At 32.1% G+C, this 21539-nt stretch overlaps 1 protein-coding gene across 4 annotated transcripts in view; it reads right to left on the bottom strand.

Moving 5' to 3' along the window:
* Window positions 1-620: 620 nt before the first annotated feature.
* The window catches only part of LOC118202765 (stomatin-like protein 1), a 45661-nt gene continuing 24742 nt past the window's right edge, over window positions 621-21539 (bottom strand). For all 4 annotated transcript variants that reach the window (XM_085807153.1, XM_035374960.2, XM_035374959.2 and 1 more), the window contains 5 exons: window positions 19104-19307; window positions 12136-12191; window positions 11857-11990; window positions 8368-8565; window positions 621-1700 (listed from right to left, as the gene is read on the bottom strand). In XM_085807153.1, the coding sequence (XP_085663279.1) occupies window positions 1516-1700; window positions 8368-8565; window positions 11857-11990; window positions 12136-12191; window positions 19104-19307 (777 nt within the window). In that variant the 3' untranslated portion in view covers window positions 621-1515. The remainder of the gene's footprint in view (window positions 1701-8367; window positions 8566-11856; window positions 11991-12135; window positions 12192-19103; window positions 19308-21539) is intronic.

Genomic DNA, 21539 nt, shown 5'->3' on the forward strand with positions numbered 1-21539 from the left:
TTCAATTAAAAAAAAAAAAAAAAGAGAGAGAGAGCTTGCCCCTCCCTCCTTTTTGGAGGGCAGGTGGTACTTAATTTACAATGTGAAGTCTTCCAGTCAAATATTCTTCTTTAAATGATGAGAAAGTCATTTGATTTTTTTAAAGAAATATTCCAACAGGCGGTATCATCAATCATTATTGTTTTAACTAAAAATCACAACATTTTTATTTTCTGTTTCAGTTTGGTATACCAGGCAGGCATACTTTAAGTACTATGCATATTTCATTACAGACTCGGATGCAAACTTACAGACTTGAATTCTAAAGAGTTAGCATTGATAATAATAGTTTGCTATCCTTTCAATTAACTCACTAAGGTTCATATTAATTATATTTAACTCTCTCTAAGGCATTAGTAGTTTTAAAAATTAAAAAATTTTCTTGTTATATAAAAATAATTTGCATGCTCGCTAAATTTTTTTTTTTTTTTTTTACAGAATTTAAGATAATTTATTAGATACTGTAAGAAATTTTAACTTGACTAAGGATTTATTTTTATTATTATCATTATTGATAATTTTTCGGGAAATAGAGGGAGAGAATGACAGCTTAAATCACTAAAATGAAGATTTTAAGACAATTTTGCCTCCATTTTGCTATTTCATTTTTCAACAAACACATACACATTATTACATTATAACAAACACATATATATTATTACATTATGACAAACAGATATACATATTAACACCATATGAAAAGTACTCATAATAGGTTTGGAGGCATTAATAAAATATTCTTCTGTTCAAAAAGTTCATAGAAAAGTCATGTTTACACATGTTAACATGTTAACAATCATGTTTACATGTTATGCAATGTTTGAATTTAGTTGTAAGAGACCTTTAGCATACTCTCTGTAGAAGAAAGTATGAAATATATTCATCCACAATCATAAAATAGTGAAAACAATTTAAAGTACTTTCAATCCTTATGTGAAATACTGCATTTTGTGCAAAGGGCATTGAATGAGAAGTCACAGTTTCTTTTGATTAGAAATAGTTTATTGTCATGTCACACTCACGTTATTTACCAGTCAACAACTAACTTTATGATTTTCTTTCATTGGCATGGTTTCTACAAGACTAAAAAAATTCAAACTATTCAAAACAATGAGACAGCCAGTCTGTAAAAGATACCAAAAGATGCATTCTCTCAATGCAGGCATACCAGGAACATTAGAACAAATGCATGCATTAAGGGATGTTATTTTGAAGGTAACTGGATAAAATTTTTTCAATTCAAATAGAGCTGTCCTGCGAACATTTTCTATGAACTGTTTGAATACAGAAGTATATGTATTACACCAAATGTGTGATATAAAAAAATGAACAAAATATTAGACTAGATAAGTAAAACAACTAGATACAGATTTTACAAACATGAAATACACAGATGAGAGAGAATTTTAAAATAATGTGCAACTGTTAATTTTAAATATATGTTAATTTTAAGTATTTTAAGTAAAAAAATATGTTTCAGTCAAAAAGCTTAGCAAGTGATCTTAATAAACTCCAATCCCCGGTTACCATAACTTTGCCATCCATAAATGCTTGCAATGGAGATATTTCACCATTTAAAAAATCTTGTAAATTATCTTCAGTTAACATAAGGGTAACATCACAGTCCAGTAATTTTTTATCTTCAAATACAGAAACAGCACCTTAAAATAAGAAAAGTTATTATGAACATCTAAACATAAAAAAATCAGTATGTTATGTGTTACTATGAAACATAATTACAACAGTTTGAAGGTAAGCATGTACGATGATCTAAGCATCTATACCATTAAAATCTGCATGAGTCTGTTTGTTTGTCTGTGGCATAATCTGCTTTGGAAGGGTGGACAGTTAGTTTTGAGAGAGGTACCACCCCTCCCCCTGGATTTCAAAAATTTGTGAGAAGCCATTTCGACCATTCTCATCTAGATATGACTTTACTTAGCCAAGATATTAATTAAAAACTCTGAAAACACTAATTTTTGCCTAGATTTTTCTGAGTGGCAACAGTCTCTCACCTTGGAGATAAAAATCTGTTTTATTTCGAAAAGCGTTGCCAGTGCTTTCAGATCATAGAGTTGTTAAAAAAAAATTTGTAAGTTTTAGAAAATATAATTATATTCTGATGTTATATTCTGATGTTGAAGAAAGCACGCGATTGCATGCATGCGACATCATTGTATGTCAAAAATGTTTTGTGAATGTAAGCATTTTAAACAAATAGCTGATGTTGGCAACAGTTCTGTTTCAGGTTAGGATAATTGATAGGATATGTTATTGCTATCTTAATTCTTTTATTGATGTTGAGAAAAAGTTGTTATATTATATTAAATTTAACTCATGACATCATACGTATACATATTAATTTAAAGTGTCAAAAGATTTTGTTTCCTGGTTTGGCAACAAAAAATTACTTATGAATTGTTTGTTGCTTGGAAAGACTGAACTAAATTCATTCAATTTGAAATACTTTTATACATTTTCTTTTTAGGTGTACATAAGCTTATATATTTTGCTTTGGCCACAGATGACTAGCAAAATACAATTTACAAAAACAAAACAAAAAATACACTTAGGAGCACCAGAATTTTAGAATTTAGGGAGGACCAGGGAAGTAGAATTTTAGAGTCTAAAAGATCACATTGGCCCTACACATGCGCCCTCTATTGGCAAATATCACCATTAATATCTAATTGAGTAGATCGGAAGGAACTGATTCACTGTGGCAAATAAAGACACAAGACTGGCAAGGTCTTAAAACAATTAATAGGAAGTGGCAGTAACAACGTTGCCATATTGGTGACCTGGATATGATTGACTGCTCTGCTGCTGCTCCTACACGGACAACCAAATATGTCACAGCGGTATCAATCACATACTCATGCAGCCATGCACAATCAACTGCATGACAGCAGGCACAAGTGTTCATGCTTCCCCCCCAACCTTGTGAACACATGCCAACAGACCCGGGTTTCTCAAATATGCCCATGGGCTCAAAACGGGCTTCTTCACACCACTATGCTGACTGTCTATCAAAATACTAAACCTATCGAAATAAGATGCTAAAAAGAAGACTTTGTAACGCTGTGCTTGCCACAGGGGAAAGATATTGTGAAAATTTTTCATACCACAGACAAGTACAGAACGGAGCAAGTTTGGCACCTGTACATCCTCATAGGGATATCATGCACTGCTGGGATTCCCCCCCCCTCATGGAATAATTCAATAACTCCAAAAGAGAATGCCCTACAGGGGTGCAATTCCATAGTCTCCTCCCCTCTTCAAACCACCAACCTCGAGAGATGGTTTTCGCTCACCTTGTATTTTGAATATTCCCTTTCTGCTCTATATACTTACAAGCATACACGTCTTCTTTGGGATTTGAACCCAGGCCCTTCGTTGTAGCAGCCACTGTCACTAACCACTATCTCATCTGGGTGGCTCAGGTCAGAGATAGTTGTTTTTGATATGATTGGTTTATGACCAAGCTACATAACTGAAAGTTTTAATTTCTATGTCCAATCTGAGCAGCAACAGCAGCTGCAAAGAACAGTGACCTTCAGAGGTACCCTCTACTGACAAAAATCAACATTAATATATAATTGAGTAGACTGAAAGTAAATGGTTCACAATACCAAATATATATGGCATCACAAGGCCAGTAAGGTTTTAAAAGAACTACCAGTTATAACAATAACAACGTCACCACAACCTTACTAGTTTAAAAAACAGTTTTTTTTTAAATTTCTTTAATGATGCAGATATCATATTAATGAATGGAAGTTTATAAAAACCAAGACTAAAGTAAGTAATTATCAGATGTAATTGTGATCCTATTTCAAAAATCATGAAAATAATTTCAAATAATTCAGAATATTATTGTGAAATATGCACATGCATACACAGCTATTTTCAAACAACTTCATGACTGTTGAAAATTACATTTTAATTTAATGTTTCACTACATCATTTCACAAACCTGCCTATAATTTTAATCTCACCATTTAAAAAAATAATTGTGAAATTTAGCTTGCATCCAGCACATTCCATAAAAGCATAAATCTGGTTAATCCTCAATAAAACAATCTCAAATACTTCTCAGTCATAGTTGTTGTTTACTTGATTTCATCAACCCTCTTTTAAGCACTTTTTTATCTTAATTTTGTTCATTTAAGTATCATTTTTAAAAAGATGAATTTTAATTAAAAAAAATGTTAAGTACATTAACAATATCTGAAAATAAAAAGTGATTTTTAAAACACAAAGCCAAACTGCAGAAATATGATGTAGCATACAATTTGCAGAATTTCAGGAATCACTTACTGCATTTTCAGGAATTATTTACTGTACTGAGTAAATATCATTCAAATTTCCTACTTTAGGTTCATCTCCATTATAATTTTAGGAAACAAAATTCAAATAAATGTATCTGAATTTTGCTTATTTTACTATTTAATATTTTATAAATAAAATAAAAAATCAAATAAATTTATCTTTTGTAAATCAAATAAATTTATCTTAATTTTGCTTATTTTATTACTTAATTTTCTTATAAAACAGCAGAAAGTAAAAACCCACATATTTTTAAATTCATATTTCCTGTCAGAAGGAAATTTAAGGCCTTATCATATTAATTTACTTATTACCTATATATACATGCATATACACTTTGGGGACTGAATGGCATAATATGGGTCTTCTGAATTTACACATTTTTTCCAATATTACTTCTATTAATAATGTTAAAAACTTAACCAAATCAACAAACTAATTTTAACTAATTAAATGAACCAACAGTCTGTAGTAACCTTGAGGAACTTCTCTCTCTCTTTACTAGCCGCATCCAAATCGCAGCAAAACATCACATCCCTAGAGGAAAGCACAAGGATGATTGGATTCCATTTTGGAAGGATTATAACATCGAGGCACTTATAAAGGAAAGAGACCAAACCAGTAAAGAACTGCAAAGCAACAACAGTGAGGAGATAAGACGTAAACTTATAGAAGTAAGTCAAAAGGTGGAAGAAGCCATCTCGGCTAGCAAACAAGAGAAGTGGACAGAGCTGTGCGAAAACCTTGACCCAAGAAAAGGAATGTCCCAATATTGGAACTTGATTAAGGCTCTAAACAACTCAAGCAGTCCAGCAGCCAACATACAGGCGGAACGTCAGTCGAATGTGATCTCCACAAACGGCTCAAATGCCAGAACAAACAAAGAAATAGCAAACTTACTTGCTAAGCACTGCAAAACTTCTAGCAAACTGCAGTATAAGATAGGATACAAAAAAGTTAATAAAAAATACCTATCTGTTATTAAAAGAAGCAGGAAAACGACCAACAACAGCATCTTCACATCTGACTTTGATCCTGAGGAACTGGAATCTGCAATAAATAGCCTGGATCAAAAGAAATCACCCGGACCAGACCTCATTTGATGAAAATGCTCACAAATGATCACACATTTTGGTGAAAATTCCAAAATAAACTTGCTGAATATCTTTAATATCTCATGGTGCTTTGGTAAGTTACCCAAATCCTGAAAGAACTCTGTAATTATTCCCATCCTAAAACCTGTAAAATCTGCAAGTAACTGTGCTAATTACAGACCTATCTCGCTCACCTGCATTCCGTGCAAACTTATGGAGCGCATTATTCACTCTAGGCTGATGAATTGGATCACAGAGAACAACATTTTGTACTCATATCAGACTGCATATAGAGCCAATCACAGCACCGTCGGTTAGCTTTTCTACCTTTGCCAATCGATTATTGACGGCTTTCAAAACAAACCCCATAAGAAAACTACCATGGTTCTTCTTGATCTTTCTGCTGCTTTCGACAGAGTCTGGAGGCAGAAACTGATCAACCTTTTACATGATACAGGCATTACATCTAATGCTCTAATCTGGATTAATGATTTTCTAAGAAAAAGAAGCTTTAAAGTCAAGGTTAATGGCAGTTTCTCCACCACTCACCATACTCGGGTGGGAGTTCCTCAGGGCTCCGTACTTAGCCCTCTTCTTTTCTTTCTATACATGAATACGATTGACCCCCACATCAGTAAAAAAATCAAAGTTGCCTGTTATACCGATGATGTTGCAGTCTGGCACACCCACTCAAACTCGAAGTCTCACAAAAGGCTCTAAATATCTGTATGAAAGGCATTGAAACCTGGTCAAAAGATCTTAAAATTAATCTGGATAAAACAAACTTTTGTGTCTTCTCAACATATAGAAAAAATAGAAGCTCGTTTCATTATAAAGCTATTAGGTTCTGAAATCAAACAAACTTCTAACCTCAAGTATCTTGGACTGACTCTAGATGCAGAGTTGAGATTCTCTAAACACCTTGAACATGTTTCAATAAAGGTACTGAAAAAGCTACACATCCTTAAAAGACTTTGTGGTGCCTCTTGGGGATCAAGACCAAAAACTCTCAAGAATATGTACACTTCCATCGTCAGGCCTGTTCTCGAATACACAGCACCCATATGGGCATCGGCAAGGCCTACTGTAAAAGGAAAGATCGACGCTGTTCAATATAGGGCCTCTAAAATCATCACTGGAGCTGTTTCACCAATGAATAACATCAAAATTGAAAAGGAATGCGGCCTCGCCCCCTTGGAGAGCAGAAGAAAATTAATAACAATTAAATTTACCAACAAAATACAAACCCTTGCTGAACATCATATCTTAAGTAGAACCTTCAGGGCATAAAGTGACAATTGCAGGCTTAAGAGATCTTCAACCCTCCAACATGACCAAGATATCAGAAATGACACTAACCTCAAATACAAGACTCTCAAAATTTCCAAAGAGCCTTACAACATTCTCCCCCAAACAAAAATTTACTTAAATCTCTTATAGCCTTGTACCAAGAAAGATCCTACTGCAATAATCAAAGAAAATGGTGACCATACCATTGAGGAACTCACGACCTTAACTCAAGATCTGACGAACGCCTACTCAGACGGCTCTTCCGACTCCAATCTGAACAGAGTAGGAGCGGGAGTCTTTTTCATCGGACCAGACGAAGTGCAGAAATGCCACAGTATTTCTGTTGGGAAAATCGCCTCCAACTATACATGCGAGCTCGTCGCCATCAAAAGTGCTCTGGAGATTTATCTCTCTAAAGAAGACCACAGTTCCAAGGGCATCATCATCTTCTCTGACTGCAGATCAGCATTGCAAGCGATCCAGAAGGGCAAATGTCAACTCAGTCATCAGATCATTGAGCTCACAAACAAAATCATTGCTGCCCAAAAATCCTGCATCTTACAATGGATACCGGCTCATGTAAATATTTTTGGTAATGAGAAGGCCGATGAGCTTGCAAAGGCATCCCCTGATTCTCCTCAGCCATCCAACTGCCTAACCCTCGTTGATGCCAATGCAGTTGCCAGCCAAAGACTAATCAGTCAAGTTAAAGGAAACTCCATCCCGGAATTAAATTGTGACAGAGCCATATCGACTATCATAACCAGACTTAGGACAAATCACTTAAAAGGGATGAGGATTTCTGCAGACGGACAGCATAGTTACACCAACATTTATCCTCATTGCCCAGATGACATCCCACTGTCTCGCCATCACATCTTCAGCTGCCCAGCAATCCAGGCCAGACTCTTTAACATCAGCATTGAAGACCCAGTGGACCTACTTTATACTGATAGAGATGCCGAGGTTGCAAAAGCTGTCTTTGACAGCTTCGAAGCTATATAATTGCACTTTGTCATAGACATGACATCATCATCATCAACTAATTAAATTTGACCAAATACATTGTTTTAACTACTTAATTGTATTTTAATTATGAAGATGACAAACTCATAAATAGAAAGAAAATTAAAAAGGAAAAGCAAGCATCCTGTGAAGCTTACAGAACTACAAACATATTCCTTCTGAAATAAATGCAGAACTTTAAATATAAACCCAACAATTTTTTAAATTACAAATAAGTGATTATTAAGTATCTATTACATATAACAATAAAAGTGATGGCAACATTGCAATAGGACAAAAATATTACATAATAGTAGTAGCATTTTTGCCTTTAAAAAGCAGTTTTACACCAAATGAAAATTTTTCAAACTATATAAACCCAATACAAGCAATGAATAGACTATATATTTAAATTTTCATATGCTGTTAAGTTTAAGAGAGGAATCAAATAACCACCATATAAATAGGTCTAACTTAGTACAGATTCTCCAAATACCAAAGCCCAATATTTCTATTTTGCCTGAAAATAAGGTACCTACTATAACCATTGTCATTTAGTGCTGTTAAATGAATTATCATTGCATATCATTATATAAAAAAAATATCTCACCATTTTCAAATTTGCAAAATACGGTACTAGTTGTCTGGCCAACAATGTCAAGTCTAAAAGTTGCTTTTAAATCCTTCAACAATCCTTTGTTCAAAGCTATATCTGCTAGTTTTTTTATAGTAGCCACATGATCCTGATGCTGACTTACACTACCTGATGGCACTGCTTTCATTTCATTTTCAGCATTCATTTTATTATCTATAAACAGTAAAAATGAAATAAAAATCATAATTCTCAACAATATTGCATATTTAACAGATATTTAATAATAAAAAGTGTACAAGAAAAGGAAAATGATAATAAAAATCTTAAATAATTTTAAGCAAACTGTTCTTAAAATAAACAGTAAATGTCAGTAAAATTTTACAAATTTACTAGCTTTATAGAATAAAACTGAGAGTTCTTTTCTGCAATGAATTTAACGTGGAATGGCATAAGCAGTATTCAATGATTTTAGCTACTCTGCAACTAAGCGGAAAGGGCAGGTCCTCATAATACATGGAATCTCTAATGTTAATCTCTAATGAGATCCCTTGTCATCCTAGGTTTTTTTTTTTTTTTTTTATCTATGTTTTGGAAATCTGAAGATATTTATTGTTTGATTTCCAATCTTGGCTTGTCTAGCTACATTTTAGAACATGTGACTGATTCCTAGAATACTTCTGAACACAGGTGAAAAAATAAAGGTAAGATAGTAGTGTGGAGGTTACTAGATTCTTGGATTTCTATAATAAATTATGGAAATTTCTGCAATAAATGTTTATACCACAGTTATAACCAGTATTACATTCTAACTTACAGCAGAACTCCTACAGACTCTTATAGTAATCAAAATACAAAATTTGGAAGGAAAAGATTTAGGAGCAAAAATAAATAAATAAATCATTAAACCTAATCAGTATACTTTCTCTGTCAATTTGTAGCATTATCAATTCAACTAAAATTATTCAAATCTAACATTTATATCTAATTTTGCACAGAACTCGGCATTCTGTATCTCCTGACTGCCTTAATCTGCATAGTTTCATTACCCACAAAAAATGGCAAAAGCCTAATCTCCAAGAATAACAAGAGATTATAATAGGGCATTTCTTTTAAAAATCTCTCTGAGTAAATGACTGATTTTGTCTAGTTTTGACATTCATTATAGCAACTTGGTACATAATACCTCATTATTTAAAATATTTTGGTTTTCTGTGTTCCCCCCCCCCTAATAATTTAAATAACATCCTAATTAATGTCAGGTTATAGCAGTATCGAATAAAATAACTAACTGCATAAATCTAGCTAGCAAATGCTGTTTAAATACAGCTCTTTATGAGCAGATCCAACAAGTTCTGCGGGTTAGAGAGTTAAATTCTATTAATTTTATTAGAAGTTGTATGTGCTGTTCATACAATATTTTAACCCCTACGCACCAAATGTCATGTATACGTGCCAGCAACGAACACACTTATCTACCGGCCGACACGCAGGCATGCCAGAGCGTTGTTGCATTCTCTACCGACTATCACGTATTTGTGCCAGTACCTTGGAACGTTTTTCAAACTATAATTTCTGCCACAAGATGGCACTGTATGTCCATATGGTTTCTGTATTAGACCTTCTACTTGAAATGAGAGAAGCATGACTCACATACACGTGTTTTTGATTATATAAACAAACGGGGAACTAAATGTTTACAGTTCAGTTTTTGGAAAATAATTAGATCTTGTTAGACGTGAATTCTTTCTGTTTTTACCGTTTCAATGTCGAAGCGTTGAAAATGTTTAACAGAGCATGAAATAGCAGAAATGATGCAAAATATTTCAGATATTGATTCTGAAATTCTGATATTCTGATATTGATTCTGAAAGATTAACTGAAAGACATTTTCCAAAACTTTGTTCAGAAGAGACTGATAAGAAAATGAGACGATGATGCTTCGTTTGTTCACATTCCCGGAAAAATCCTCCAAAACGGCAAATGAGTTATTACGAGTTCAAGGAATGTTACGTAGGACTGTGTGTAGATCCCTGTTTTAAAATTTTTCATACGAAAAGAGAATTTTAAGTAATATATTTAGTTTTCAGATTATAATGTTTAAAGTCATAAAATGGTGAGTAATTAAAATAAAATGTGTAAAATATGCATTTAAACAAGAAATAAGGTAATTAAAGTATATATATAAAAATATCTATAAAGCATAAGCCGTTTAAATACTCTATAGAGCATTATTAAACAATGCGTTGATACTTCGGAAATTTCATGGATTTAGGCTTAGTAGCAAAAAAGCCCCCGGCTCTGGAGAGACGCTCACGGAAGACACTGCCGGCCTACGTGATAAGCGCGCGTTTTCGCTACCCGGCTCGAAGGGGTTAATTCTACACAATGATGATACTAAAAGCAACTAATTCTTCAATACTATAAAATGTAATTTAAACAAAGCGCTAAACTAAAATCTAATAAAACATCACACAGATACACAATTAACAGAATGGTAAAAAGTATCAAAAACTAAAAATTACCTCAGTAATCAGAAAAGGAAATAAAATACAAAATGAATAAATAAATATAAATACACAAACTGAAATAAAAGAATAAATTTTGATATTCAAACTCTAGGTCTGGCCTTAAAATCTATTAAATGATATTTTCAAAATATTTCATGAAAATATTTCTAAAAATATTTAGTGGCATTGCTAACAAAAGGAAAGCTTTTATTTGATGATTTAAAAACCAGAAATTTAAATTTTACCATGCATCTGAAAAATTTCATTTAAATAAAATTGCTTAATTTAATATAAATATAGAATTACTTTAACTGACAGTAAGATCAAAAACCTTTGATATCATTCAGAGACGTTAAAAAATTCTATCCTGATGACTCAAAACATTCAGTGGTTCTTTTACAAGTACTCTTTTTATGACTGACAGGTAAAAATGCTGCACCACCATTGAATATAGTCTCAAAAATATAACTTCATTTCATCATGTTTTGTATCAGGAGATATAATGCTTTTTGTTGAAAAAATTATAAAGTTTATTCTTTCATAACAGACAAGTCTCATATATTCATCATAAATGGAATCTGATAAAATAAGCATTGGTTGAGAAAATTCTACACAAAAAAATGTCAGGAAATTGTTAAAATACCAATGATGCTAACTGAAACTGTATTTGGCAATTTACCAATTGTCACTGATTTTAAATTTATATGGAAAATATAAATAATGATTTATAATTTTAATTTATATTAAATTATGCATTAAAATTTAAAATTCACATGCTGAAAACTACATTAATATACTCAGTTCTGTCACTGCATTTTCAAGTGGCCTGCTAACCTCATGAGCTGGAACTTAAATTCTGGTGAAAGCTCTGAAAGAGCTGGATATGCAAACAAGGAATTTAATCTACAATGTTTAATCTGATATTTGTATTCCATATTCCAATCAATAATACTCAAGATTTCATTCAGATTAAGTTTATTAAAATATTTAATTTAACCTGTAACATTTGGCCCAAATGGGAAAACTGCAGCAGCATGCTGGGTTGACTGCCCAGTGGCAGCCTTTAGAGCAGTCATTATTGTTCCTATCGCATCAACAGGATCAGCTGTTTTCAAAATCTTCACTGAATGCCTATTCAAAAGCACAAATAAAGTGATAAAACATCATAAAGATATCTGTACTACTATAAACATATTAAATTCAAGATAATCATATGTAATTGGAATATATTTATTAATGCAAAATAACAAGAGCAAAGAATACTGATGTAACTTACAAGTAAACATTTATTACTTCTAAACCCCAATTAATGACAGAACGATTTAATTCATCCTAAAAAATAAACAAAATTACTTTAAAACTTTTTACATTTAAAAAGACTTGAAAAAAGTAAATTTAAAATAATAAACAGAAATTAATAAAATTAAAACAATTAAATAGAAAAAATCAACAATGCAGGAGAAAATTTTTAATTTTACAAAGAATGCTGGAAAGCAGATATTATGTTCGATTTTAGTAAATCAGAAATATCTCTACATATTTACACAGGTCACAAATAGCAAATATTGTTCACCCAGAAATATTAATTTTCTCATTCTTTTTTAATGTCCCATAATAATTTATTTAGGAAAATCTATTTTTACTTGCTATAGGCTTTAAAAGATATTTTGTATTCCTTTGACATACAGTAGTAAGATATGGTCCTAAAGATTAAAATGAAAATATACAATGAAATTTAGAGAACTAGAAAAAATTTTATAACCATTTATATTTTTACAGAGTTCATCAAAACTGTAGTTACTATGATAACTTGAAAATAGAATCATTTATATAATTGACATTTAATTTAAAATGAAGAAATCATAACTGAACAAATGTTATACAGTAGCCTTGCTGGTGGACCATATTATGAATCAGCTTAGCAAGAAGTGATCCTCTAAAACAAGTATTTAGGGGGGGGGGCAAATAAAAGATTGAGGTCATAATAAGCCCTTCTAACATTACTGAAAAATTTAATTTAGTACAGAATAATGTGCTAATTGGTCCATCCACACAATGAACTCCCCTTAAAGCCATTGTCCTGTTAGTTAGATTTAATATCAGGTTATCTTTTCATAATAAAAATTTTTCTAATATACTTTTATTTATCTCTGTTCATAAGGGCAAAAAGAGGTTCTCATTTATCAGATGTTTTATCTGCATATTTGTTTCAAGAAATGGCATTCTAAACACATACAATATCTATTATAACAGTTTCTGTTGTGGATGTTTTCAAAATGACAAATGGATTCATTATCTCTATCATCAAATGCCAAGAGTGTCGGAATAGCGATAAGGTGCATGCCTTGCACCCACAATGCTGCTGATAAATATAGCAACCTTAAGGAGACGTCTTTGGAGAAGCAGAGGGAGAACAGAGACTGGCTGCCAGGAGGTAGTATGCATATCTGAAATCTTGAAATAAAGATAAATTTTTATTCTGTATTAAGTATGATTAAAGTTCTTGATGAATGCAAAAAGATTATTTAATGTGATATGAACAACAAAGATCAGCCAGATACCACAGTAGTTTCCACAAGAGTCATCAGATAAACAGCATCTGTGCTTGCAAAAAAAGAGTAGGAATTTTCTATTCAGTTCAGTCACATACTACCAAGCTTGAGTTACTGGAGAATTTATTGCTTGCTGTGCATGATTCCCCTTAAAAAACACTTTAAAGTACAAAGCTTTTGGTAATTACTGCAAGAAAGAATCACAGTTAATCACTGTGCTTCTTAATTAATTTTTCTCCTCTTTTGAATTCATCCATTTAAGATAACAAAATAGGTTATTACATGCAACAAAAAAAAAAGTGTTTTGTTACATGTTTATAATTATGATGCAGATTCAAGTTTATATTTTTTCTTTTTTAATTATTTTTTAATTCTATTATAATTTCTTTTTTAATTTTTCTAAATTTACTGATGTGAAAGCAGACCTGATTAAAAAGTACACAAAAATACATACATACACTGTCACAAAAAAATATATGCAAACAGAAGAAATTAAGGTACAATCACGAAACTATGCAGAAATGTAAACTGGTAGGAGACATGCAAATGATTTAAATTTTGACACCAATAAGACAAGGGTAAGCACACTATGTGCATATGAGATGCGCAGCTGGGAAAGTTTAAAAGTATGTTTGCTTGAGCCATAGATTCAAACGAATCCCTCAACTTAGATGGACGGTATTGTGACTAGAGATGCATCTGAGATTGAACCGGCAGCAGTATGAAAAACTGTCGAACTTTGAGAAGAGGCCTATAGTAGGCCTCAGAGAAGAAGGTTGGTTGAACAGGTGTATCGGCGCTTGTCAGAGTGATATGGTAGTTGCTCGGCATTGGCGAGAATGAATCATGGAAAAGAAAGTCAACCATCGCAAAGGGTAATACAGTCAAAAGTCGTTAATTCGAACACCCATAATCCGGAATGATCTATAATCCGGACCTCAAAGCTAAAATCTATCTGCGCACGCGGAGTTGATGCATGCGCATAGGCGTTTACGTGTGCGCACAAGGCCTTTACGACTGCGCATATGCGTCTGCACAAGCGCAGAATACGTTTTCGCGTGCGCGTTTAATGTATAACGGACGGTATAAGCTAAAATTATCTAATTATCTATTTCAGTTAATGTTGATGATTGCGTTGTTCCTTAATCTTCAAATTGGCTCCGGCTTATTATTTTTTGCAGACTGTTAGAGCAATTTTATAAAAGTAAGCTTGAACTTTCGATTATGCCAAATAGAATTTCTGATGCTGGAGCTCCCAAAGGATCTAGAAAACGAAAGTATGTTTCGATGTCCATCAAACAAAAGGGGAATTGCTACAAAAAATGGATAAAGGCATATCCTTTGTTTATCTAACCGTTCCGAAATCGGTTTATCAATTTCACGCTGCTCTGCGCGCGGGGGGGCGGCACTATCCTCATCTTCAGGGCAGATGTTTTTATTTTATTCGGCTTATAATTCCTTACTAAATGTAGTATTTCATCTCGATGTACTCCGTCTTTGATATGATTTAAATCAAATTCCTCGTCATTATAAATATCACAAATACAAATCAAATAGTTTTCTGGTCGCAATTTTCTAATTTCGGCTATGCGTAATGTATGCTTTACACATGCGCGCGTTGAAAGAAATGTTTAATAAAGTAAACAAATAAATATTAAGCTTCTTTTTTTGTAAATTTTGATACCCTTTAGATCATAATTTCTCATTATTTTATAAATTACGGTTTCATATTTTTAATTTTATAATTTCTGCATGCCATCTTACTAGATTTAAACTGATGATCTATAATCCAGAAAAATCGATAATCCGGAATCGCCGAAGTCCCAACGAGTCTGGATTAAAGACTTTTGACTGTAGTAGCACAGTAAGCAACAGCATAGTAAGCCGAATTACATCATTCTAGATATCTGTAAAATCACTTTCTTTGCCCACATCTACTACATTCTTCATTGTGGGACACCTTTTCCATTCACACACTTATATATTTTAAAAGTACCACTTACATTGTACATACATAGTCAATATTTCGTTTTTCCTTTTACAATATCCTGAAGCATTGTAAAAGTTTCATAAATGCCTTTCCTGTATTTGGGGGGGGGGTTAGCATTCTGATGGAACTGTATAACTATAAAATAAAATATGAGTCATAATTAATTGCTAAACTAAATAAAATAGTTGGTAAAGTTTTGTAGCATTATTGCTATAATCTGAAAGAAATGCTTTTGTCGAGGACTCACTTTTCAAAATTGACTACACAGAAGACATCATGAATACCTACTTGTACGCAAGTAATTTATTTAAATACTATGCCTAAAAAACTCTAAATGGTAAATATTTTCTACTTTTGAAGTATCTGTCTCTTTAACATAAAATTCAGTATTTTTCCACTAATGAGAAAATCTTTTGAGTTCAGTAACATTGTCCAAAAGCATGAAAATCTTTCCTCAAAAAATAAGGTACAATCCCATTATCCACCCAAAATATCACTGACAAAGTGCTATGTCACTGAACTAGGCAACTGAGAACTTTACAAAAATGTATCTGGAAACCCACTAATGCATGTGCATTACACACTGGCATAATGTGTGCAGTTTTGAAATTAGGGGGTTATATTTGTGGTTTCTGCTTGTGATTAGTGTGTTAATTTTTTTTCTCACTGTAATGCAACTCTGGAGTTTGCTTGCCAATGAAAAAGAAAGTGCTGCACTTTTTCAGAAATATGGCATTTTGCCTAGCATTAATAAAGGGATGTGCAGTGCATGAAGTTCTATCTTACAAACAATCAAATTATTCAAGTTATCTTGGGGCTTTTGGAGAAAATGTCAAGAAGGAAAGCAAAAAGACTGTTTTGAAGACATTTAAAGCAGACAACTGAAAAGAATCCACTAGTTATAAAATGTAAATATTCTCCAGACTGATTTTCATTATTGTCATTAAAAGTAATAAAATGATGCAATTGGCTAGCTTTTATTTACCTCTGATGTTACATTATTATAGAAATCTTGTGGCTCTAAAGTTGTTTATGTACTGTTCTTTGGTGATTAAAATAACAGTTTTCTCCAAGTAAATGCAATTCTGTTATTATTATTCTGTTAAAAACATACTCTTGTTCACATAGGTACACATAGGTAGATGACAGGAAAAATGATTTATTATGCATGTTGCATTTTTAATTTAGTTAATTTGTTGCTGTTTTATGCAATTTTCCGTGTTTCGTTATGGATGGTTCTTGCATTTTTAATTTTGTTAACTTTATGCTGTTTTAAGTAATTTTCAGTGGCCCCATTTTTTTTTTAAAACGGCTTACTGTTTTTTACATGTTAGGTTGGCAAAAATTTAGTCGCCAATGACTGGTGCCTTTGCTGGAGATCTGAGCAGGTAATACAATAATACCAAATAAAATTAATATTTCCTATAAAAATAAAATCCACAGGTCACAACCCACTTACTTTCACAGAATGAGTTTCATGTGACATTTTATAAATTACAATTAGAAACCTAATTTGTGTCAATTCACAGCTTTCTAAGTCATTTTCTGCATGATTCTAATATGAAATTAGTGAATTAAGTAATTTTCAAGCACTAAGCAAATTTTGCATTTCTTAAGTGCTTCCCCCCCCCCATTTTTGTTGTTTAAAATAGGCACTGTCAACAACCACAGTTTAAGTTCTATTCCTTCAGCTGTTTTCAGGGTCTCTATGCACAGGATGTCTTCATGCAACTGCTTCTCCAAGGTAGTCCCAGAAGTTCTCTATCAGGGGAGTTAAGATCAGATTTTGCTGGTATTTATTTATGTCTTCACTTTCAAGTATTTGCAGAATTTGCTTAATGTCTTCTTCACTTTCAAGGAATTTGTCAATAAGATTTGCTCAACATGGAAGAGCAATAAAATATAAAAATATAAAAAGTCAGATCCATATGAACCTCTGAAAAGTCTTACATAAGGTTCTAAGACCTCATTCCAATATCTCTGAGTGGTCACAGATCAGCTATTGAAAATGTATAGGAGTGAACATCCATTGATTATTATTATTCCCCTTGCCCATCACATCTGCATTACCCAAATAGTCATGTTTCCATTATGTTTGAAGGAAGATTTTGGGTTCTGATACCCTGCAGATGCAAATACACTTAGAATCAGGTGTTAAATTAAACCTTGATTTATCAATAAAGAGAATATTGAACCACTGATGTTTATTTCAGTTCTGATGTTCTTGGCAACAATTAAAATGATTGTTCGTTTGTTGTGGAAACTGTGAAACACATAGCTGGTATTCTTTCCTAAATGTCTTTTTTATTAAGCCTTTTTTACACAGTTTTCCTTGATACAATGGTTTTAGTGCTGAATGCAAACTTTGAACTTAACAGCTGAGAAGGAGACTTTCTGTTATAATACAGGCAGTTATTGCTAGATATTGATTTTGAGAAGTTATTGCTATTTATTGATGACCCTGTCTAAGATTCCTATCAAGAATTACAGAGTTCTGAAACTGTTTCTCATCTTAAAAACTAACACATCTCACTTCTTCCATGATTGTGCTTCCAGTCTCACTGCTGTCGTGCCTTGCTTCTAAATGGTGGATGGTTCATCACCTCACAGATTCGTCCAAATGGTATTTTAAGGCCATAACAAAGCATTTTAAGTCTTTATACAGTGTATTGCAGAAATTCACTCAAATATATTCAGTTTTTGCAAAGTGCACTGATTCACTGTCAGATGAAATAATATCTCCTTGATTTGCATATGAGAAACTATTTGATAATTTTTGAATGGATAATACCTAAGTAGGTTTACCTTTTACACAATCTCTGTAAAAATGGATTACATTGATTAAATATTTCATGGAATATCATCATTTTGGGGTTTGTAAAGATAAATTTGGACATGAGTATTGAATAAATACAAAAATTAAAGACAAATACAAAATATAATTCATCAGATTAATTTTGTTTCATACAGGAGAAATAAAACTGTCAATCTGATTTTAATATAGGCAAAAGCATTTTCATTTTTTCATGCAATGGTTGCCACATGAATTGAATGTGATAGCAATCTAGATTATGCTCTTTTATGATTTTGCACATGGCATCCCATATCAGAATTAATAATGCTGTAGCTTTAGTTAGCCTACAGTGTTCATATCCAGCTACTGCCAATTCATCTGCTTAAGCAATTGAACATCTAGCTCGGAAAACTCGTGAATTCACATTCATTCTTCTCACTCATTCGCTGCAATGTCACTGCACAGCTATTCATGATACAATAGAAAAAGGGTACCTCATTTGGTGCTTTGGCATGCATTTGACAAATGGTGCCCTGTTAACTGAAAAGTACCCTTTTCTAATACTTTGACTTCCTGAATGTCAATAATCATATTTTCCAACATGCATAATTCAGAAAAATTAATGTTATAAACTGATACTGTTATCATCCATGTTAAAGTAAATAAAAATTTCATCATTGGCATCTGGAACAAGTTATTACTATTACATTCATTTATATATAATTCAATATGATTTTAAAAAATACTGAATACTTTAAATCTAAAGAATTCACAGCTATAAATTTAATATAAGAGAGAGCTTAAAACTATAAACAATATTAACATATCACTTTGAAATATGCATACCATACATAAAATAGCATAATGCATAGATCTGAATCACCAATTTGTAAAATTTTAATTTTTACTTTTATGTTGCAGTTGACGAGTTCTCGGCTGCTTTCTAAATCTTCCTGGTCTTTTTCTGAAATGATATTTTTTAAACAGAATAATCCAAGATCCTTTAGAGTGCTTTCTTGTTTGTGCAGTTTCAAAACATAACTGATTACATCAGACACACGATATTCAATATCAGTTTTTGCTTCAATTATACCACCATCAGCTGTTAATAGCTGAAAATATAAAGATTATCAAAATATATATACATTATGATGCAATTTAAGGCAGCAAATAATTGAATTCTTAGCAAAACTTTATTAAAGTATTGACTTTTTAAACTTTCCATCAAAATGTCGTACATGTATTAAAAAAACTGAATGCTTTTGCGAATGTTGTTTAAATCTGAAGCATGATTAAACTGAAACTTTGCATGTAGTTTTATCAGTTTTTGTATTTTTCATTGTTTTAAACTACTTAAATTGCTAGTCTTGTAAATAAAAAAAATGATTGATGAAATATTTAAATTTTTTTATTTGTTAGTATGCAATATATACGCCATCATTTTTGATTAATTTATTATTTAAAGTTGCTGCATATATTTTCCTAGAGAAGACTGATGCATGTTAAAGCAGAAAAGACACATACTAAATAAATCTGAAAAATGTTTACTTAAAATAAAACCTATTAAACAGTACTTAAATACAAAAACAATGTTATTAAATATCTTAATAACATTTTAAAGATATTAATTAGCTCTAAATCCCAGATGAGTTATGGACAAACCCATAATCATTTGGCAGTCTCATCATCAAGAATGCTGCCCAGGGTATACCAAGAATTGACCCACATTACATCTACAAGGGGGGGAGATACACATAGAATCAAACTTTACATAACAGTTAACTCTTGGTTTGTACTACAATCAGCCTATGCTAAACATCATATTATCCAGAGTGGGATTAGCTTAGAAAATAAGATATTAAACAAGATATTTGAATTGCAATATCAATTTAAAGTCCCTTTTTTTAATTTAAAAGTAAAAATTAATAAAACTTTTTAAACTATGGATTATTTTTAATTTTATAATGAATTATAGGCATAATCAATGATCACTTTCGTACAAGTTTATTAGTCACATGTTCTGTGCTTAATTTCAGGTTGGAATACAATGAATTTTTCAATATTTCTTTCTGTAAAACTTTGTGTTTCCACATCTAGTGCCTAAATTAAATGTGGTTGATGACTAATCAACAGACTTGGATTTCTCATCTACGTTTCATTTCCCCTTTCTCAGTCACCTTGTAAGGATCCTAAGTTTTACTAACGTTTATTTTATTTTAAATCTTTACTATCACTTCTTATTTTCTACTTCCAGCCAGAATTAAAAGCTTTAACTTATTTATGCAAATTTGTCTTGCTAACGCCAAGTACTTAAGTTGTGGCTTTTTGCCAAGCAAGAGAGAGGAAGGAGTTATTGGAAGCAAGCCGCATGCCATAGTAGTTTTACTCGGTTGCTGGTTGCCTTCAAGGCCAGAGGTTTAGTCCTCTTGATAATTTCAAACGTATTGTAGTTTTAGCAGCTCGGCAGACTACATACGGACTTTGTTAAATAACAGCCAATCTTAAAGCTAGGCACTTGTATATTAATCCAAAGTTAGTTTTAGTCAGTAGTTTTATATTCTTACGTTCAGACCACAAATGGTTGGTCTTTGTATTCCGAAGTTCCGGAAATCTCTGTAAAGATAGAAAAATAAAGGGTTTCATATACCCTTCCTGTGTGTATTGTCTACTTCACAATTTATTGAACATAGCTTGAGTAAGCTCCCTGTTCCGAGTCAGGACAGTTCATGTTTCCAAAGCAAGTCAAGAGGAACACAAGTCCTGATAACCTTATGCAAGCAATAACAGACATTCCTCTCATGAGCACTTGTGAAGCAATGGTTAATAAAGCAAAATTAAATTATTGTTCCTTCGCCCATGCTCAAATACGATGATAGGTATAATGAAGTTTTCAACATATCTTGCTCTTCAACTCTAAAAATCCAAACAGAAACTTGCATTATGATGATTTTTTAATGAGAAATGCAACAATCTGCCTCTTAAATAATTTGTTTGTCATTAAAATTTTGATAATTAATATATAGTCTTGCATCAGATTTAAAAAAAAAATAATATCAATGTGTTTTACACAATTACTAATTTATATCACAATAAAAACATTTGTATTATGAAAAATTAGCTGTTCAAATAGATAGTTAATATTAAAAATTAATTGTCTATTTGAACAAATATTACAATAATTAACAACCACTTCAAAAACTAGTACTTATAAATTATCTTGTCACCCATGAAAGTTGGATACCATCGAACCATGAAAGTTACCACAGATTCCATCCAGAGATTTTGTCAAGCTTTCCTGAGAAATTCTAAAGGAACTGACACCTTTTTATCTAATAAACAATCAG

Source organism: Stegodyphus dumicola, chromosome 1 (assembly GCF_044657685.1).
Source record: "Stegodyphus dumicola isolate Sdum_Otavi_A_Nest chromosome 1, ASM4465768v1".
Lineage (NCBI taxonomy): Eukaryota > Metazoa > Arthropoda > Arachnida > Araneae > Eresidae > Stegodyphus > Stegodyphus dumicola.